Source organism: Camellia sinensis, chromosome 7 (assembly GCF_055761805.1).
Source record: "Camellia sinensis isolate YWXY chromosome 7, ASM5576180v1, whole genome shotgun sequence".
In the NCBI taxonomy this organism is placed as follows: Eukaryota; Viridiplantae; Streptophyta; class Magnoliopsida; order Ericales; family Theaceae; genus Camellia; species Camellia sinensis.
Genome location: NC_138967.1, coordinates 5862910 through 5886380, shown reverse-complemented (window position 1 = coordinate 5886380; position 23471 = coordinate 5862910). Strand labels below are relative to the sequence as shown.

The following is a 23471-nucleotide window of genomic DNA, read 5'->3' as shown; positions in this document are numbered from 1 at the left end:
ACCTTATAAATTGTGGCATAAAAGAGAACCATCCTATAAATACTTAAAAGTGTAGGGGTGTTTGGCTAAAGTGGCTATTCCTAGTCCTAAAAAGACTAAGATAGGTCCTAAAACCATTGATTGCATTTTCATTGGTTATGCCAAGAATAGTAGTGCATATCGGTTTTTGATTCATAAATCAGAACATTTCGAAATGCATGTAAATACTATTATTGAATTTCGGAATACATCTTTCTTTGAACATGAGTTTTTGAATAAAACTGGACAAGAGACTTAGTACTAACAAAAGATTTTTTTATGCTATTACTAGTAACGATCAAGAGCAAAAGATAGATCAAAATGAGGAAGAGGAACTTAGGCGTAATAAACGTGTTAGAACCTCAAAATCTTTTGGTTCAAATTTTCTAACATATTTGTTAGAAAATGAGCCGTTAACTTTTGAAGAAGCTATGTCCAATCCTGAAACTCCTTTATGGAAAGAAGCTGTCAATAGTGAAGTTGAATCCATTTTACAAAATCACACTTGAGAATTAGTGGATTTGCCACCAGGTTGTAAACTTCTTAGATATAAGTGGATTTTCAAATTCAAAAGGAAAATGAAAGTAGATGGATCAATTGACAAATACAAAGTAAGACTTGTGGTCAAAAGTTTTAGACAAAAAGAAAGTCTTGATTACTTTGACACATACTCATCGGTTACTAGAATAACATTTATTAGAATGTTAATTGTTGTTGCATCGTTGTATAATTTAGAAATTCATCAAATGGAGGAAGAGATTTACTAATGTTAAATTAGTAAATTAACATTCTAATGTTAAATTACTAACGATTTACTAATGCTGCTCATTGAGGGAGGGATTTAAAAGAAAAAGGTGTGAAATGATGTAAAAGAATGGTATATTTTATTTATTTATTTATTTGAAAATTTTTCAATTAAACATGCCCATAAAATTTTTAGTGAAATCAAATGAATTAAAATATTGATATATTTTATTTATTTATTTATTTAAAAATTTCTCAATCAAACATGTCTACAAAATTTTTAGTGAAGTTAAAAATTGAATAAAATTAATATAAGAAGTTAAAAATTAATATAAGAAGTTAAAAATTGAATAAAATTAATATAAATGGCATGAAAGGATGATATTATTTTTACTTATATAATTAATATATGTTTTTATAAAAAGATGTAATTTAGTATAATTATGTGTTTAATGTATTATTTTTTATTTATATAATTAATATATTTTTTATAAAGAGTAATGATATACCCCTCTAATTTTAGAACTTTAATTGAACTCGAATGAGGTGGTAAGAATAAAATAAATAAAACTAAGGTCAAAACATCATATTTCAATGAGGTTCACTCTTATTAAAGCTCATTAGAGCTCCTAATCATTTTTCTTTTATAAAAAAGTGTAATTTAGCATAATTATGTCATAAGGTTTAATGGAATTTTTTTATTCAAGTAATTTATAAGGTTGTTGGAAAGATACATTTTAGATCATAATTTGAAAAGGAAAATACAATAGGGTAATGATTTGAAAAAGAAAAGGGAAAATATATGATTTGAAAAAAGAAATAGAATGGGCAATGATTTGAAAAGGGAATATGGATAAAATATAATTATATTTTATTTATAGTTACTATGCACTTTTTTCTACCCAAAATCATAATTTAAATACTAGTTCCCAAAATCATAGCCTAATGCCTGATTTGGTATACTCTAAAAAATATAAAAAGTCAAAAAATTACTGTCCTATTTAAATCACATCATTTTATTTAAATCACATCACCTCTCTACTACGTCACTTCAAACTCAACTTATATTTCATAAAAAGTCAAAAAATACACTTATTTAAAACATTCCAAACAACCCTTAAATACCAATTAACTAAGGATAAGTCAAGTCGGGTCATTTTGGATTTGTATTATAATTAACAATAATAAATAAACTTTTATTATTGTGTTATTTTGTGTTATTTTGTGTCCATCACTGTTGCATCTATAAACATAATAGAAAAATATTTGTTCATAAATAATAATAATAAATTTTTTTTTTTCGTTTTTTGGTGTGTTTTCCGCTAAAACAAATGTAACTTTTTGACTTCTACCTCTCCCTGCCAATTATTTACAACTGGTGTTTTAGCAACGGTTGATGGCATTCAGAAAAGAAATTAGCTAAATGACAACAACAGAAAACATCATGGTATTTTCATAAAGAAAGCATAGTTTAACTTAGGAGAGAATTGTTTGAAGGCTATCACAGCATCAGCAAAAGAAACCCTACTTTTCAATCCAACAAATGACCAACCAATCTTCAAATCCATCTCTTTACCTGTTCTAAGGCTACCCTATCCAGAAGACAGATTCACAACAAAACATTCCTCCCCAATCTTTGAATTTAGATCTCAAAGGGGAGTGACTAAATTCAAGTACGAATTTCATTGTAATAAACATGCAATTGCAGCTTAAAAAGTGAAATTCGTTGACTGTAATTTACTCGAAATATGCTTACAAAACTTCCACTTCCTTTCCCAACCAAAATGCAATCAGATACACTTTTGGTCATTCAAGAACACTAAGAGAAAATGACTTTTTTAAGTAAAAATGATACAAAGGTGACTCGGCCATAGACCCAAACAGAGCTTGCCGTGCTTGTTCAATTGAGGTGCAGTTTTCGTCTTACTGCATTTACTGACTTCAATCTTCCTTCGCTGACAGCTTTTTCTCGGGTAATTTAAGCATACCACTGTCTATTAGGGGCTGCAGTTCTTTTTTAGCCAGCTCACGTGCTACAGAATCTGAAGATTCCAAGAATGCACAAACTACCCTAGAACTATGTACACAACAAGAGCACCGTCAGAAATTGCCCATTCATATTTATGCTATGATTGTTTCAGAGGAAAACATTTCCTGACAAAAAACATTTTTCAATGTTTTCCTATGTTTGGTTGCGACTTGGAAACTACTATACCAGTGGTTAGAGGTGGTGGTGGTGGTGGGGTCGTGGAGATGGAGGTTGAGGTGGAGGTGGCATTGGTGGCAGTGGCCGTGGTAGTGATGGGGGTGTTAGAGGTGGTGACAGTGATGGTGGTGGTGGTGGTGGTGGTGGTGAGGTGGTAGCAGTGGTGACATTGTAAAACTTTAGTCCGAAAAACGTTTTTCAACTTTCAAAAGTAAAAAACATTTTCTGCCCAAATAACCTTGTTTTCTGTTGAATTTCGTTTCCTATCCTACCAAATGTCAGAAATATAGAGAGAATGTTTTTTGCCAAAACAATTAAATTCACCATATTCAGAAAGCAGCAAACAACAGTATCTAACCTGTGACGTTGGGCCCACATTTCAGATTTCCCTTTTACCGCTTTCTTCCATAGGGTGGAAGCAAAGGCAGGGCAATCTAAAACCAGTCTTCTAATTGTCCTGCTAGAATGGAAATTTTCAAGGAGATTCTCTTCTTCTGAGTCCTCTAATTTAGGCTCTGCAACAAGTGATGCTATAGCTCGATGCAAGGCATCCAAATTTGTATCCAATGTTGAGAGGAGAATGCCACCGGCACCCCCAGTTGCAACCAACATGAATTAACAAGGTAAAAGTTAAGCAAGGATCTGCCAATAAAGAATAATTCTAGAGACCAAGAAATAAAGTAATAAGGGAAAAAAATGTATGATACGAATTTATTTTAAGTGTTGGCCCCGCCATATAAAAGTTGAATCTAACCATAAACTATTTTTCTTGGTACTTTTGTGTCTGAATTCTTGGTCTCTAGCATTGCTAACCAAAAAATGAATCAAATCCTAACATAAAGAATACTGATGAGCTGACATGGATTTTACACTACAATTATTACTTCTTGGGGATTACATCACAACCAGAGAGATAAACTTGGACTTAATCGACAAATCAACCATAACTTTAGGCAATCAAGAACAAGGAAGGCAGTGAGTGAGGGAGAAGTGAGAAACGTTGTGTATGAAAAGTGAAAGACCAAGGTAACCCTTTTTTTGGTTTTCCGCATAAAAACCTCGATATCTGAATTATGTAACAAGGTAACTGTTTTTTGTTGGTCTATCGAAGCCTGGACCACTTTTTGAACTCTATTTTGGACTCGTTACATAATTTAGATATCAAGGTTTTATTGGTGGAAACATTGCATACTTCATATGTACTTGGTTGCACAGCCTTTTGCACCTTTTATTGAATTTCTACTTTAAAAAATGAATAAAAACACAATTTCTGTTGCAGCTAATACACTGAACAAATCCATGGAAGATGATTAAACTTCACATCAAGATAAAATTATTGGTAATAAAAGAGATTAGTACCTCATAAATGATCTCTTTCCCAAAATTGGAACCAAGTAATTCTCCTGCACTCTCAACGCACGCATCAATGAGACTCTACAAGACATGCAAGCAACCAAGTTAACATCTCAAACCAGTTTTAAGTATAAAGTCATAGTTAATGTGAAGAACATATAACCAATATGTTATGGCTGATGACTGCAACTAAGTGAAAGTGAGAAATTCTTCTTAAAGATGTGCAAAAGGAACAGTGAAATTACCAACCTCAGCAAGACCACTGTTGACCCACAACTCTTGTCTTCGAACCAGATGATCCTTTTTCCCACCATCAATTAAGTCAGTGCTCTCACCAGGGGTTGTACTTTTGTTAGACTCAACTATAACATCCTCTGTGCCACTGTTCTCTTCACCATCTTTACCAACCTCTAAAGTTTTCTTCTTCTTATTTGAGTCAGAATTTAAGTCTGATTCACCCTGATAAAGAGGGAAAACTTCAATCAAGTTTCAATGCAGCTGCATAACTTGTCTGAGATAGTTCTAATGTTCAACAAAAAGCTAAAGCGATTTGGATTTTGCCTTGGTGCAGAGAGAAGGAATAGTAAGATTCAAAGAAACCAGACCATCAGGACTGAAATAGCGGGGATAATTGGGATGAAGTAGTTGCAATAATGCACGCCTTCCATTCTGAAATCAACAAAGAAACCAACTTAGAAGAATATCTATTTGATAAAAGAAATTGAAAAATACAAAGATAGTTTACCCAGAGCATAGCTTTAGTAAAGAAATCATTCCAAAGAGGGGACATCAGAGATGCCCTCTAGAAGCATTTTAATAACCATATTAATGTAATTATAGCTAACCAATCTTCCAAAGAAAAAAAGATCAGTCACTTAGAAGTAAAAGAATCAGAATGATAGGCATACTTCTTTGGTAAGCATGCCATGCATGAAAAATATTTGTTAGACCACCCTTCCTATTCAATGTTACATTGTAATTCCTTTCAAATGTTAATGAGATAAAAAGGCACAAGAACAGTATAAACCTTATCCAGAACGAGCTCCTTCAACATCGTTTGAAGCTCACAAATGACAACCTGTAAACAGGAGTAATCTTAAAGAGAAAAACCCAAATAAAAAACGATACACCGTCAATTAAGAAGATAAAACAATGATAACAATGCTGAAGAAACCAACCTTCGTTACAAGTTTAGTGTCATCAACAATTGAAAGGATGCAGGCAAGCATCTGTAAAGAACTTAATGTAAATGGTAGGCCAAGAATTTTACATAAATTTTTTAAAAAAAAAAAAAATTATAAAATTAGGCTAGAATAGGAAAAGAGCAACAGAAGAATAAAGAGTGCATCATTGAATCAGGACAGAAGTGGAACAGATGAACCCCACTAATTGTTAGAGGGTGCAAATCCACAAATAAGATAATAACTGGCTGAAACTATTCTTAAGTGTAATTACAGTTAAGATAGACTGTGATCCACAATTGAAATGTAAACTAAAATTGTCACTTCTTCACCAATTAAAGTAAACAATATAATGTGTAGATGGACAGGAGAAACAATGGACTTGAAGGATTCATTACAGGAAGAAAAAAAGAAAAAGAAAAAAAAGAAAGAGTAAAGTCTAAGAAATTTAAAAAGAGATCCTCACCATACTCCCATATTGATCGTGAGCTATCTTGCCCACGTGACCTTTCATTCCTTTGATGATTTTCCTCCTTTCCTAAAACAAGAGAAATATCAAAGGGCAATTCAGGAGTCCACAAACATCACAATCAAACCCAAAAAGGACAAGGTCACATTGACCGGAAAAAAAAATTCAAGAATAAGATACAACCAAGATCAATCTCAACAAACCTTTGCACTCCCATGCTTGATACAAAGCATCGCAATCCTAGATCCCTCCCTGGTATGGATCATTCGAACAAGTAGTGGACCTGACAACTGTTGGACGACATCTGCAGCTGAGGCCTTTAAACAAACTTGGTTTAGAAACAAGAGGACCAATCGGGAGAGAAAGCCTCCCACATACCAAGTAGGCAAGAATGCTTTGTCAGAGGGTGTTAAAACCTATCACCTACTTCACCCACTTAAACCTACTCCACTAAACCTAACCCACTACACCACTACCACCTCACCTACTCCACTAAACCTAACCCACTACACCACTACCACCTCCACTTCACCTACTCCTTACCTACTACACACTCACCCTCTTCTATATATAGGAATCATGAATCATTGTAATAATACACAATATACATCAATCAATAATACAATCATTTCTCTTTATACATTAAATTTCTACATGGTATCAGAGCAAGGTTAAGAACTTAGTATTTTTTCGCTTCACCGGAGGGCGGCAACCTCGCCTTGGCCGCCCGCCGGACCTCAACCTAATCCGCTAGAATTTTCTACACATACCTTCACTCTGCTTCACCACCTCGCCGAAACAAACCCAAAATCCCTCTGGGATATTTCGTCAAACACCATGTCTGCAACAATGATGGGCAAAACACACACCATGCAGGCGGGACACCCAGCATAGCCAGACAGACAGACCAACCTCTTCTCTCTCGGGCTGGTTCTCTCCTTCCATACACCTCACCACCACATTCTGTTGCATGGAAGATGAATGCACAAGGCTGCTCATAATGGACCATTCATAACAAATACAGCAGCAACAGCAGCAAGAGATATACTCAACACCAGATTTGCATTCGCTTCAAGGCCTTGTAGAATGTAGTCCCAAGTAAATTCTAATCCTCTAGCACCCACCCAAAGGGGTGCCAACCGATGCAGAACCGAGTCGGCAAAAGCCCACCCAAGTCCTACCGCTTGGAACTTATGATTTTGAGAGATGTTCCTGTGAGTCAACTGGGTCAATGCAAAGTAAAGCCCAGCAACGTCTATAAAGCCAATCAGAGCTTTCAATAGTTCCTGATATGGATCAAAGCTGTCATTTTCAGACACCTTAAGAAAGGTTGCCAGGCAAACAAGCTTCACTAATGCTGTTCCAAGATAAACAACAGCAGCTTTAACAGAAGTACCAAGAGTACCATAACTCCAATGGTGAAATTTTTGAGGGAACATGTGGAGAAAGCTGGATGCAGTTTTGGGGACAAGTTCATCGCGGCCATTCACTGCGATAAGGAGATAATGTGAGATTCAGGCTGGTCATTTCAGTGGTGATTGCCACTACAAGCGAGAATTACTGCGTGGTTTTATGAAGATTCGAGGACATGAGCAAGACTGTGTGAGAAGAAGAGTTATGAAATCACTGATTGGTAACCCTTACTGCTGGCTGAAATGAGTTCGGCGGGTCACCTCACCACGGGAGATTACACAGCTGCCGCTGTGAAAATTGCCGAGGAACATTCGGATTTTGTGATTGGATTCTCTCTCTCTCTCTCTCTCTCTCTCTACTCAAGGACCTCCACCAGGGTGACCACTTTCCAACCCATCATCCACCACCTTTTGCACATACCCATACCCCTTTTTATTTTTTAACCCAATCTTCACCACAGCTGTCCACTTCCGTTGCTCCACTTTCTTTATTTTCTTTTATCTTTCTTTTTTTAATTTTTAAAATAAAATAACAAAATCAAAAAAAAAAAAAAAAAAAAAAAAAAAAAACCATTGCAGGTTTTAACAAAACCGTGGGCCAAGAAACCCACGTGCACCAATCTTCTTTTTCCCTCACTCTCTCGTTTTGATTTTACTTATATATTATTATTTCTTTCTTTTTTTTTATGTTTCTTTCACTTTATTTTTCTTTTTATTTTTTTTTCATTATTATTTCTGCTCCGTCTTATGTCATTCCAAAAAAAAAAAAAAAAAAAAAAAAAAAACCTCATTTTATTCATGCCGAGGATCAACCCCGATCAGAATTTTACACCCAAAACACAAAAAAAAAAAAAAAAAAAAACAAACAAACAAACAAACAAACAAACCAACAAACAAACAAACAAAACAACCACATCCACAGGCGGGATTTTTTTCTTCTCTACTCTACCGCCGGTCTCTTCTTCTTGCCTATGTCCTGAGCAGCCCTTGACGGTGTTGCCTCCATATTTCCCACTCCACTGGGCACGATCACTACTCCCTGCTCCTCCACTGCAGCATATGGTGTCCCTCCAAATCGGAACATCACGGTGGCCTTCCGCTTCAGCTCCTTGTTTTCTGTCTTTAGCACACTTATTTCTGCTCGCGCATCCTTATACATGCGTTGGAGCAGAGCCAGCTGAGAGTTTAACTGTTGCACCTCATTTGTCCTGCTCTGCAGCCGGTGCGACAAGTTTGTGACCGCAGTCATGGTTTCCACACATGACTTCAATGTATACTGATTGGCCTCCACATCCGACTGCACTGCCATTCTTTGCTCCACAGACCGCATAGAAAAGTTCAACGGAGCAAACTCCGGGGCGCTTGGTTGAGGTTCCAGTGCCTCCGCACCAGTTCTCTCTCTTGTTGACTCATTGAGGTCGGGAAAGAGAATAAGCAGCCCACGGGAAGACGAAGCCATTTTCTGGGCAACAGAGTGTTACAGCGTATTACAGCGTTTCTCTCTCAGCAAAGGAAGAATTTTTCAGAGGTTTCTCTCAGTTTTTCTGTCTCAGCTTCTGCCTCAGCCTCAGCCTCCGTCTTGGTTAAATAGCCGAGGCAGCCACGCGTATCGCGCGCCACTTGACGCCAGACGACAAACGGGCGCGCCAGCCAAGGCCCTCACGTGCCTCGCCATCATATCTGGCACGCCTTTTTATGGCTTGGGCACGCCTTTTGATGGCACGCCTTTTTTGACAGATTGGGCACACCTTTTGAGGGTACGACTTTTTTAGGGGTCCGACAAGACTCTGTAAACTGTCCCGACATTGATTCCGGTTAGTTTCTACAAGGGTCCGACAAGACTCTGTAAACTGTCCCGACATTGATTCCGGTTAGCTCCTTCATGGGTCCGACAAAACTCTGTAAACTGTCCCGACATTGATTCCGGTTAGTTTCTACAAGGGTCCAGCAAGACTCCGTAAACTGTCACAACATTGTCTGCTACAACGGTCCGACATGACCCCGTAAACTGTCTTCTACAACGGTCCGACATGACCCCATAAACTGTCTTCTACATCGGTCTACCATAACCATACAGTCTTCTACAACGGTCTGACACGACCATACAGTGTCTCCTATCCTTTTTTATTTTATGTATTCGTCTATTTTCTTGTTTTGCTAGTCTCTCCAAACTCAAGTTGGCTCGTTCCTATCCCCCTTGAGTTTGCGGGGGGCTGTTAAAACCTATCACCTACTTCACCCACTTAAACCTACTCCACTAAACCTAACCCACTACACCACTACCACCTCACCTACTCCACTAAACCTAACCCACTACACCACTACCACCTCCACTTCACCTACTCCTTACCTACTACACACTCACCCTCTTCTATATATAGGAATCATGAATCATTGTAATAATACACAATATACATCAATCAATAATACAATCATTTCTCTTTATACATTAAATTTCTACAGAGGGATATATTATTATACATTATTAGGGTGCATGTAAAAAGGTATGCAATACCTTGTCAGCAATGCTGAAGTATTCCATCAATGCCTTGTGTATGATAGAGTGGTCCACTATTCCTTTCTCCAAAATTGGTTGGAACAAAGAACTCATGTATCGTAAGACAGAAGCCTTTTGCAGACCCAGTTTAGAAATTACATCTACTAACCTGAAGACACCATTAATAACCATGAAAATATAAGAAAACCAACACATTCTAAAACTCTTGCATATATCACATTGACTATAATTTCCATAGTTCATGTAAAGATAGCGTAGAAAGAAGACCAAAGGAATGTTACCACTCCAAATTCCAACATCTGCATCACATCATTGATAAGTTGTCAATTCTCATAAAATATTGAGGCAATGACACCACATTCCCAGCCAAAAACTCAAAAATGTAAATTGGACAATCTTTACATCAACTACAGACAAATTATCTTCTTGTCTCATTATGAAAAGCAAGTGTCATGTAGGAAAAGCTTTTTGGCCCTTAAGTAGTTACACTTATTGTTAAAACCTATCACCTACTTCACCCACTTAAACCTACTCCACTAAACCTAACCCACTACACCACTACCACCTCACCTACTCCACTAAACCTAACCCACTACACCACTACCACCTCCACTTCACCTACTCCTTACCTACTACACACTCACCCTCTTCTATATATAGGAATCATGAATCATTGTAATAGATAGAACATTATATCAATCAATAATATACATCAATTTATTTTACATGGTATCAGAGCAAGGTTAAGAAACTAATAATTCTGCTTCACCGGCGGGCGGCAGCCTCGCCTTGGCCGCCCGCCGGACCTCTACACACCCACCAAGTTTGTTCCACTCTTTCCAATCACAAGAACAACCCTTCTTCTTCAAGCTTCAATTCACACTTTCCCGATGCACACTGAACTCTCTCAGTCACTCTCTTCTTCTTCTCTCTCTAAAATCCATTGCTGAGAGAGAGAGAAACCCAGAAAAATGTGTTTCCTCCAGTTCCATCTCCACAGCTCCGCCGCCGCTAAACCAGGTCGCTTTCGCAACAGCAGCAGCCGTACTGCCCCAGCGGTCACGGGCATTAATATTGACCCTCCGATTGACCAAGAGCTTCACAACCTCGAGGTGGCCTTCGCAGGCTGCAATGTGCAAAGCAGTCCTCCCATCCAAGTCAATGCTATTTACATCAATGCCATCGTCCAGCAAATCCTAGACTCCCTTCACGTCACCTCTACAGGCCATGCATTGAGAATTTGTGTCACTGACGCAGATCATGGTCCAGACAGCCCGAATCTGTGTGTGAGTTAGAGAGAGAGCAGTCTGTTTGTCGCCTCCTCCTCTGTGTGTGTCTATGTGTTTTTGGTGTGCACTGCCCGAATTCAACACAGAGAGAGAGATGTTGTGTCTTCACATCCCACTTCTCTCTCTCTTTTTTAAAAATCATTTTCTCTCTAAAACCTCTTTTGGACAAACCCACACAGCACACCATTTACTTTTCTTCAGCTTTTACTTTTCTTTTCTTCTCCCACCATTTCACGGTTCCCATTGCTGAATTACTGCCATAATAACCCACACAGCACATCATGAGTTGGAGCCATAATCCAGAGCACTTTCTTTTATTTTAATATGTTTATTATAATATTTTTTTTTTTATTCTCTTTGTTCCCACCATGTCTCACCCACCACTCTTCTTTTATTTACACATCACACCCTCTCTCCCCTCATTCATTTTATTATTATTATACACCCATATATATTTCTTTTGATTACTTTTCATTAGTATATTTATTTTACTTACTTTTCTATTAGTGGTAGGATCCGCCCAACTTTGCATCTCACCTTTCCTTTTTTTCTTTTTTTATTACTTTACCATTCCCATACTTCTCTTCAAATTTATTTTCTTTTATCCTTTATTTTCTCCCACTACCTCTCTGTTTATGTCAGTGCGATACATCGGAAAAAAAAAAAAAAAAAAAAAAAACAGAAGAAGCCGAACTGCACACCAAACTCATTTTATTCATGTCGGGGCTCACCCCGATCACCATTTTACACCAAAAAAAAAAAAAAAAACCAACAGCAACAAAAGATTTGTTTTCTGCAGCGGCCACACATCGACCTCACTTCTTCTCTACTCTGCCGCCGGTCTTTTCTTTTTGCCTCCGTCCTGGGCGGCCTTTGATGGTGCTGCCTCCGTGTTTTCCATGCCGCCGAGCACGTTCACTCCCCCATACTCCTCCACTGCAGCATATGGTGGACCTCCAAATCGGAACATCACGGTGGCCTTCCGCTTCAGCTCCTTGTTTTCCGCCTTTAGCACACTTATCTCTGCTCGCGCATCCTTATACATGCGCTGGAGCAGAGCCAGTTGGGCGTTTAACTGCTGCACTTCATTTGTCCTACTCTGAAGCCGGTACGACAAGTTTGTTACCGCAGTCATGGTTTCCATACATGACTTCAAAGTATACTGATTGGCTTCAATATCCGTTTGCACTGCCATTTTTTGCTCCACCGACCGCATCGGAAAGTTCAACGGAGCAAAACCCGGGGTGTTTGGTTGAGGTTCACGGGCCTCCGCACCAGTTATCTCTCTTGTTGACTCGTTGAGGTCGGGAAAGAGAGTGAGTAGACCACGGGATGAAGAGGCCATATTCTGGGTAGCTGAACGGGAAGAAGAGGCCATGTTTTTTGGGTTGCTGAGTGTTTCAGCGAAATAGCAATTTCAGACTGATAATGTTCGGAAGGGGAGTGTTTCAAGATTTGCAGCTCTTAGAGGCAATCTCTCAGAAAATGAAGAGTTTTTCAGAAGTTTTTTCCCAGGTTTTTTTTTGTCTTCGCTTCTGCCTCAAGCACAGCCTCCGCATTGGTTTATATCGACACTGACGACGCGGCCGACACGCCACTCTGTCGCTCACGTGCCTCGCCGCGTCTCCGGCTCACCTTTTGATGGCTCGACGCTTTCTGTCGGGCACGCCTTTTGATGAAGTGGGCGCGCCTTTTGAGGGCGCGACTTTTGAGGGCTCACTATATATATCCATATATATATGTATTTGGGCAGCCTATATACACCATCATACAGTGTATTTTTTAAGGGTCCGACAAGACTCTGTAAACTGTCCCGACATTGATTCCGGTTAGCTCCTTTATGGGTCCGACAAGACTCTGTAAACTGTCCCGACATTGATTCCGGTTAGCTCCTTCATGGGTCCGACAAGACTCTGTAAACTGTCCCGACATTGATTTCGGTTCGTTTCTACAAGGGTCCAGCAAGACTTCGTAAACTGTCACAACCACTCTTATAACATTGTCTGCTACAACGGTCCGACATGACCCCATTCTTCTACATCGGTCTGACACAACCATCCAGTGTCCTCTACAACGTTATGACACCACCATACAGTGTCTTCACCATCGGTCTGACACGACCATACAGTGTCTCCTATCCTCTTTTCTTTTATGTATTCGTCTATTTTCTTGTTTTGTTACTCTCTCCAAACTCAAGTTAGCTAGTTCCTATCCCCCTTGAGTTTGCGGGGGGCTGTTAAAACCTATCACCTACTTCACCCACTTAAACCTACTCCACTAAACCTAACCCACTACACCACTACCACCTCACCTACTCCACTAAACCTAACCCACTACACCACTACCACCTCCACTTCACCTACTCCTTACCTACTACACACTCACCATCTTCTATATATAGGAATCATGAATCATTGTAATAGATAGAACATTATATCAATCAATAATATACATCAATTTATTTTACACTTATGTCCACACATAAATGCTCTTTGAAAGAAACATCCAGCTTTGAGGATAAAGAATAATGCAGAAAATTTTCAAGAGAACAATCTCCTGAAGTTTTGTGCAAATATCAAGAGAATACATGAAACCAATATGCAGGAAAGAAAACCCACATACGCTGAATACTAGTAAAACTTCTATTTTTCTTTCTTTCATAAATCTTCAGAGGAAAAGAATTTTATACAGCTGATAATTTACCTGCTTTCTTTCATTGACACCAAATCCTTAAACAATTGAAGCTCGGTAGAATACAATTCCATCAGAAGAGCTTGTTTTTGAGTTGCATTTCCCGACTGATATGCATGCTCAACAACTGCAACAAACTAAATAGTATTAATCCTGGAAATTTAATAGATGAGCTAAAAGATCAGTTATACTGGATTCAACACTGTGCTGGTGCCTGTGCTGTGTTATAATTCTAGCCCTCTCAAATGCCCTCACCCAAATGGCCTAGGCATATCAAAAAGTAACATCAAATAGGAGGTTAAGCAAAATTGTTTCTTAAATAAATAGGAAAAATTTATTATTAAAAAGAAAAAAGAGCTCATAATTAGGGACAAAAATAGTTTTAGCATACCAACAGAGCCAACCATATGTCGAAGAAGAGAAGCAACATGCCCATGCAGGAAGGAAATAAACTCTGCTAACTGATTCTTTGAAGCTGCAAACAATAGAAAAAAGTCATTTAGCAACTAATTAAGCATTTGTATGTACTAGAAAAACATATATGAACCACCTCTCAAGTAATGCACTTCAGTGGTTCTATTAGTAATTAAAATGAACCATACCATTATCTAACATCTTCTTTACCAGATGGACTGCATAAGTATTGCATGCAAGAGTGAGAAAATGTGGCCGAAGCTCCGCAAATACAACATCCCTTTCAGCTTGTGAACAGTACTTAACGCAAGTCTAAGGTTGAAAAAATAAAGTTACCACAGGTTAATACAATCAATAAAAGCTTCATATACCAATGTCATCAGAAAGAATAAGTAGAAACCTGCAGAACGCGAGAAGAAACATGAGAGCTTGCAATTTCAGGAATCTTCCTTTCATCTTCTGTATAGCTTCACTCACCAACCTTCAGACAAATTTAAAAAATATTGTATTATAGCATTTGATTTTAAAAACATGATGAAGGGAAAATGTATCATTCATATCAAAATACACACTTCGATCTATCTTCTTTGGCAATGTTACGCCTCCTCATCTTTTCCCACAGTGATGCAAGCTCCTATTGAAAACCAGAAATTGACTTAGACAACAGGCATCACACAAACTCACTGAGCATGTGTAAATAGCTCAATCAAGTATTGTGGCTTCCAAACATGCTGTAAAACAAAACACAATCTTCAAATGTTTTGAAAGATGATGGCATGCATATGAACTTCGATCTCCAGAAGTATCAAGCATTGAGTTCACCTCATGTTCCTCATATGAAAAATAACACCTAAAGTCAAATAACAAACAACATATGTATGATGCACCATTTCCATATGCACAGCCATAGAACAAACATTGCCAAAGAGGGAGAGAGAAATAAAAAACCAAGCAGGGGGAGCCATACTATATAGCAGTGGCCACAAACAATTGCTACATAAAAATTTAGGAATCATTTGCTTAAACTACAAACAAAATCAAAGGTAGTAAAGACTACATGTTTTAACAGTTGCATAGAGCATAATCACTGCGATTGTGATTACAGTAACCTCTTCTGTTTCATCGAGACATGTGTATGACGAGATGAACGAGGCCGATATATTCATGTATATCAATGAATATTCCATCCAAGAGGTGAGAGAAGACACAACTATTCATTATTTGAAAACAAATTTTATGTAAGCAAAACTGCCAAAATATTACGTTGCAAATACAACAGCCATGGTTTCTTTCAACAAACATTTACAAAATTTACTAGTACTCAGTACACACTAACACGCATCATTTGACCCCATAAGTTACAAAAAAATTAAATTGAATAGAGATACAATGCTAATGAAGTACATGCTACATACTTGTTCAAGAGTGTAATGTGGCTTCCTCTTCTTCTTCCTAGCCTCTGCTAGTTCCTGCAATAAATCAAAATGCCAAACACAAAGAAAATTCACATACCATTCATCATTCATTGTCTATCAAAACCACTTCTCAAAGTTGACATAAGCAACTAAATATTGAGAAGATAAATTAACTATATATACAGCAAACAATTTAGCAACTACGAAATGTTGGGTCAGAAATAAAGATATAAGATAAGAGCATCTCCAATCCTTCATCAAATGTTCATCAAATTTGAATTTGATGAAAATTTAAAAAGATGAAGCATTATTGGAGATGATTATTTTTCATCAGATTTAATGAAAATGAAATTTTGGAATAAAAGGGGAATTTTTAAAAACATTTTGATAAAAATTTGATGAAAGGATTGGAGTAGTAGTTCATATCAAATCAAACTTTTTACTCAAATTTGGAATCGAATTTGTTGACAAAAATGGTGAAGGGTTGAATCAAAGAACCGTACTAAACACTATTCATGAACAAAAATTACACAGCTCTTCCAAATTCACATACAAAAAAAAAAAAAAAAAAAAAAAAAAACCATCTTCACAAATAATTAAAAAAAGAAAAAGATTGAACCTTTGCTTCTAAACGAAGTTCGCGCTTCGTTTTCGAAACATTTTTCTCTCCACCGGCCTCTGATTTCGCGAACTGCGGCTTCAATTTGAAAGGCTGTTGTTTGGATGATTTGAAAGGTTTCTTCGGATGAGTCGAAGACAATTTCACCTTCTTTGGATTCGATTTCTCTCCCTCATGTTTGGATGATTTGAGAGGTTCCTTCGGACCTTTGTTTGATGATTCAAGGGTAATTTAGATTTCCCTCCCTCATGTTTGGATGATTTGAAAGGTTTCTTTGGACCTTTGTTCGGATGGTTGGAGGAAAATTTCACTCTCTTCGGATTCGATTTCTCACCATCCTCGGGTTCTATAGCTGAAAACTTCTTTCTCTTCTTCGATTCGGTGCTTCTTTGTCGTTTCGCCGCCATTGATGAGTCTGTGGAGCTCAACCAAAGTCTCTCTCTGTGCTGTGTTGTTCTCTTCTCTTCTTCTCTAGGGGTTTGCGAGGGTTTTGTGGGGATTGGCACAATATGGAGGCTGGAAAGTTTGAAATCCTATTTAAAATAAGCTAAAACTGTTTAGTCTCACCACCTTTGGATACTTTCAAAAGGCCTTTACATATTTTTCTTCTTTATTTTTCTTTTTCTATGTGCATTCATTTTTCACTATCTCTTTCTCTTTCTGAGTTTCGGTGATCATGTATTGCTTCTTATTTTTTTCTTTTTAATATATAGTCACCGACGATCCCTGATCACTATTAATTGGGGTTCATCGACAACCATCGACCAACGATTCTTGACTTCACCCTCACCAACGGCGAAAAAGATAAGCAGATCTACATGAGATCCAACAAGATCTAAACAAAAACTAGTTGCTGGAGTACAATATTCTCTCTATATTTGTTTCTCTCCTTCGATCTCTTAATTTTTTTACCTTTTCTCTGCTGCACACTTCTATTTCCTTATTTTAATGAAGAAAATTTTCAAATTCTGAAGAAATTGTTTTCAAGTTTTAGTTACAGGTGATGAAAACTGTAAAATTTTATAGTTTTAATTTTGTTGGTGTTGAAATGAATCATACTTTAAAATTGTAAAATTTTACAATTTCATAACATTCTTTAGAATTGTAAAATTTTACAGTTTCATAACATGTTTTTCAGTTTTATTAATAAAGATAAATGCTTAATAGAATAATGTTTTGAAGTTGTAATATTTTACAGTTTCAAAACTTATTTTTTAGTTTGATTAATATTGGAAATTATTTGCTTAAACCCTATAAAAATTGAAAAATAATATATTTTTTCTATTGTTGTTGTTTATTGTTGTTATTTATTTATTTATTTCAGTTTATCAATATTTACCATATTTTGCTACTTTTTTCACTATAATTTTTCAATTTATTCTTTTTTTTGGCAATATTCTGGATATTCTGGTGAGCCTCCAACGATATTCTTAACGTCCAACGAACATTTTGAACATTCTGGCGACTTCCAATAACGTTCAGAACACTTCAATGATACTCCGGCGACTTCCTAGTAAATTTGAACATTTCGGTGAGTCTCCGGTAACCGTTTGATAGAAATCCGGCGATAGTGGGATATAACAACATTTTTAAATTTATATATATATAAAAAAAAAGAATTTTTTTGTAACAATTAAAAATATGTAAGACTAATTGGTACCAGTATTTTGTTTTGGGATTAGATAAGTTTTAAATTTTGTGTGTGGGACTTACTGGTAAGTGCCCCTTCTTTTCTTTTCTTTTTTTTTTGAGCAATTTAAATCATAAAAAATATATATATATTATTTGGGAAATTACAACCCAAAAAAAAAAAACTTAGGATTTGGATCTTGTAACAGAATAAATTTTGATTTTTCAATTTTGTCAATTTAAATTCTAATATTTTATTTGTTTTGAATTTAAATCATTTGTCTATTTTTATTAAGTGAAACTAACTAAAAAATATATATTTTGGTTATTAAACTCAATAGAATAGAATATTTTAATTTTTTTTATATGCATTTATCTTGTATATAATGGCTAAAATATCATTTTTTTAAAAAAAAAATAATTTTACTTCACAAAAATAATTTCATTAGTGAACATGATTTGAGAATTGATCTCTTGAGAAAGTAGCCCAACTAAGACTTCAAGATTTAATTAAACCTTTTAGGCTGTGGGGACTCGAGTGATCTCCAATCACCATTGGATTTTTATGTTGCTTCGTAAAGCTGTAATAGGAGCAGACAATTGAAGAGCTGAGAATTTCACTCTAATGGGTCAACATTTCCCATATTGCGATGGGTTTTAGCACCTTTGCTATAGAAGCACCTCTTTCCAACGCTGAGCAAATGATTTAAATTGAAAAAATAAAGGAAAATGTTTGAGGGCCACAATTTTTGTGGCCACAATGGCTCAAAACTGTTAAAACGACGTCGTTTTGGCATGTTTTGCACCTAAAACGACGTCGTTTTGGCAGTTTTGAGCCATTGTGGCTACAAAAATTGTGGCCCTCTAGCATTGTTGAAAAATAAATACAAAAGTTATGACTTAAATTGATAAAATTAATTTTTTTTTTTTGGGTAATTTCTTCCAAATTTTTTTAATTACATATCAACATGATGTTTTTATTCACTGAAATTCTCTTTATTTTTATTATAAATGGGCCCTATTATACTAAAATACATATTTTATATATTTTTTATAATTTAATTTTGTGTATATATATTTTTTCAAAGTTGTTTTAGGCTGAAAAAATAAAATGAAAATGTTAAATCTTGGAGCACTGTAATCAGTGTCAACTCCAAAAAAATTTTGTACAAAATAATTTAGAAGTTATTTCTCCCCGAGTTGAATTATGTCAGTACAATTTCAATTGAATGAAGTTATTCATACACATATTTAATTATAACTCGATTTAATTTCTCTCATTTTCAAATAAAAAATAAAAAGAAATTACTAGATTGACTCCATAATAGTGTTTAAAAAAACTAGGGTGACCTTAAATAATAAACAAAAAGACTAAATTAGCTGCTATGAGATTGAAATAACAACCATTGCTTAAGATTGTGTTTGAATCTTAAATTTATGGAAGATGTACGAGCGCGAAATAATCTTCTTGTATTATCCTGTTGATCAAGTTTGCAATCCTCTAAACGTTGTCGCTTTACTCCCTGAAAACACAAACGTGAGCTAGCCGGCGGGTGTGTGCCGGATACCTCTCCGATACCTAAGTCAGCAAAATAGACAAATAGACAAATAAACAAAAGTTCTGTGTATTCGAGAATCAAAATTGTGTTACCTCTACATGAGTTCTGTTGTAAGCTTTTATAGTTTTTGCCTGGCACAATCATAGTGGGACTCTTACTCCTCAAAGTAGAGTCCGCCTAGGAATCACACTCCTGAAAGATAATGTTTATCCTTTAACACCCTCCTCACTGCTTAAACCAAGTGAGATGATTTTACCACGGTTAAATGACAAAGCAACCGGGCTAACATATGTTGACGTAACAAGTTTCACCGAACTCTCCTTAGTTTGGTTCTACCTCGCTTCAACTAGCTCGGTATCAACTTGTTTGCATAACGCAACTCCTTGTACCCCAGCTCAGAATACCCGAATCTGGTGCCTTCATATGCAACACCTAGCTCGGCCCTTATTCTTTTGTACCTCGGTTTTGTTTGTTTAAACCGAACTAACTGCAGCCGTCTCTGACCAAGCTAACAAGGACAAAGTCCAACTTGCGAAGCACAAACACCCCGTCTCACAGCTTGGTCCGAACTTCATCTGGCCCAACTTCGTTAGTTTTTATGCCGAGCTACAGCAGCTCTTACCTCGGTCCAACGTGCAGCCTAACTTCCATAAAAGCCTTTAGCTCAGCCCAATTTACTTATAAATTACTCTCTCAATTACCCCTTAATTCCATCTGTACAATATGATTTGGGATTACTCTTCTCTAACCGAGCTAAAGAACATTCAAGTTAACCGAGGTCACCTCTTACCGGGCTACCGATTAGTCCGGTTCATAAACATCCTTTCACTTCTGTATATCTGAATCGTTTCCTATTCACATAGACACGTGGCTGGCTCCTACTGGTCAAGTACAACTGTCGCCGCCGCCTTGTACTTCGAAAATTTTGAATAGTCTCGCCTTTTCTTTGCCTTATACGAAAACCCTAGTTTTCGAACTAGTCACTCTACTATTCATCTTCTCTCTCTTGCCCTCTGAGCCTCCAGTTTCACCACCATGGTTTGTGCAAAGCTTGTGCTCTTCCTACTATTCTTGCGGCTTTGATCTGGGTCCTCCTACCTTCAAACTGTAAGTAACTCAATTCCATTTTCTTTTTCGTTTCTCTTGCATAGTGTAGCAATACATAACACAATATATATATGTTTTTCAAAACACATATTAGTATAGTTTTCATAACAATGGGAAAGAACCTCTTGGTCCCAGAAACCGTGTGATATATCTTTCACCAATTTCACAATCTGTTACAAAAATCTTTTTGATCCAAAATAATGCTTCAACCAAACTAGGAACTTGTTTGTAGTTAGGTGTGCACTCAGCCAAACCAGATAACTCCCCTAATAACCGAACTAAAACTTCACGTCGCACCTTCAGTTTTAGCCGGACTAAAAACCTTTCGTTTCATTTAGCCGAGCTAAAATCCTTTGCTCCAATCGAACTAAGAACGGATAGTATCCCACGTAGCCGAGCTAGGCTTACATTTATTTTTGCCTTTATACTTAGCACGGTCCAATGATTCGGGCTTAACACTTTTCATCTCCACTTTGCAGACTCTAACTAGGTTGGCTAGGCACTCTTTTGCACGCTCAACCGAGATACTCAACGTCATCTCAACACCGAGCTAGTACTCCGAGCTAATTTATAAATAACTTAAGTCTACATGGGAAAATATCGATTCTTAGTAAACTCACCAAGGGCCATAGCTGAGTTCCGAAAGGATTACCAAATTCCAGACAACTCTCATCTTTCCCTAGCTGAACTAGATATCACACCCTGGGGAAAACAAGGTTTTGTTCCATTTACCGTGCTATCCATTGTTAAAGTCGGCCTCCGATTCCCAGTTCAACCACTCTTATGCGAATTCTTTAGGCAAGCTAGAATATGTCCAACCCAACTTAGCATCAATTCATATAGAATAATAAATGGCATTGTCGAGCTAAATCGCCGGCTTGGCCTCAACCTCGGTTTAGCCGAGCTATTTCACCAATATTCACTTGGCCAGAATGAAGATGACTGGGTATACTATTTAAGAATAAGAAGACACCGGAAGAAAATAATCAAAAACACACCGGACAAAGACGTAAATGACGATGACTTTTCTGGGTCTCGGGCAACTTCGAAGACCAGGAAACCCAGATACCGAGCGACTGAATTAACTGGAATAAAGGAGTAGTCGGTATAAATACCTCAGTTTAGGTTGTGTTTTCTTTACTGTTTATAAGTTTTACACCGTGCTAACCGTTGCCTTTTTCTTTATGCAGACTTGAACCAACTAAAGTCGCAGTACCAATACCCCAATCTATATGCACTCTGCGCAGCGCTTCGGTACCGTGATCGAGTTTCGGCCGAGCTACTAAATTTTGAACCGACATACAAATACAACAGTAGGAGGAAGACCAGGGTGACAGATTTCTTTCTGAAATCTGCACCAGAACCAGATCCAACACTATCTCAAATCAATCTGATCCCATTAATAGAGGAGCAATAAATGGCTAAGAAGAGAGCAGTCAGAGCACTCATCACCGAAACAACGACTTCAGCCGTCGAAGACCAGACCGAGATACCACAAGCCGGTCAAACACATAAGGCCGTGGTAGCCCTTTCAACAGCTCGGCCCTCATCATCTCGGTCCAATAAGCATGCTCGCACTTCCTCAACAGAGCCACGCCTTATTGATGAAGAAGACACCATACTTCCCCAAACCACGCCACCGAGCCCAGAACCTGAGCGTTCTGACCGGGCTAGCTCTTCTGAGTATGCCTCCAAACTAACATACAGGAACCGAGCCATAAGAAACACAGATTCAGTAGTGGCAGACAAAGACCATACGCTCGCTTTTAACTTGGCTAGGAGCGTGTGCTTGCCCTCTAACATAGAACACCATGACCATTTGATCGAGCTAAAGGCCATCCGGTCGGCGACGAAGTCAATAGTGCTGGTAAGTTTCTCTGCTTGTCTTTCCAGTTTGTACATCTGTCTGCACGGTTTTAACTATAATTGTTATCTCTCATTTTGCAAGCCATGCAGAAGAATCATGTTACTCACAAGCGTGTGTTGGAGCTACGTAAGACCACACGGCAGGCTGTGGCAGAGGCCAATGCTAAGTCGGCCGAGCTAGAAGAGTCCAAGCAGAAAATGACCGAGCTACACACCAAAATAGCCCGACTCACCGGACTAGTCATCTCGGCTGAAGCAGATAAGCAGAAGACTTTGGCCGAGCTGAAAGATAACTATTTGCGCGAGCTGACCAAGCTCGAGAAGAAGAAGGATACAGAGATCGCGCGGGCTGAAGAAGAGTGTGGAAGATGCTAAAGACCGGGGTAATAAGGAAGGGAAGACCACTTACATCCGGCAATGTGAAGATGCAAAAGATATATTCTTCAAATGTGGATAGAAGGCGGCTATGGCAAAGCTTGGTCATAGCCAAGAGACCGAGGTCTTTCAAAACCCTCCTCCTCATTTTATACCGAGTTACATGGCGGACTATGCCAATGCCATTCAGTAAAAATTTCTTCAAGTTGGGGAGGAAAATGAGGCATCCCCAGAGCCCAACGACACCCCGGCTGTTATTAATGATCGCGGTCTCCATACTGCTCCATCAGCTCAGGTTGAGCCACCGGTGGAAGACTTGGTTGAAAATGTGACTAAGCTACCTGCTGAAAGTGGGCTCCCGAGTGGTGCAGCCCGAGTTGGCCTGGATGCGAATCTCGACAACCTTTTTGTTTGATCCTACAATTTCTTCTTTTTACTCTTGGAAATAATTTGTAACCGGGCTAAAGTCCCAAAGTCCTACTTCTTGTAACTTTGATTTGAATTTTGAATGAAATCTTCTTCTTTTTGCTCGGTTATTTCATACCTGTATTTATTTTTCAACTACAATTTGCATAAAGTTTTGCCTTTTTCTGTTTTCGCTGAGAT

General features: G+C 37.6%; 1 protein-coding gene across 1 annotated transcript; it reads right to left on the bottom strand.

The window, feature by feature from the left end:
• Nucleotides 1-2464: 2464 nt before the first annotated feature.
• Nucleotides 2465-16859, bottom strand: LOC114306375 (pumilio homolog 24). The gene is given in 19 exon segments (XM_082877339.1): nt 2465-2839; nt 3327-3575; nt 4329-4402; nt 4571-4780; nt 4883-4990; nt 5349-5399; nt 5500-5550; nt 5969-6040; nt 6175-6288; nt 9899-10049; nt 13894-14008; nt 14273-14356; nt 14484-14607; nt 14696-14742; nt 14745-14776; nt 14868-14929; nt 15711-15764; nt 16330-16485; nt 16488-16859. Coding segments are annotated over 19 exon segments (2139 nt in total). The 5' UTR covers nt 16737-16859; the 3' UTR covers nt 2465-2703.
• Between the last annotated feature and the right edge of the window lie 6612 nt (nt 16860-23471).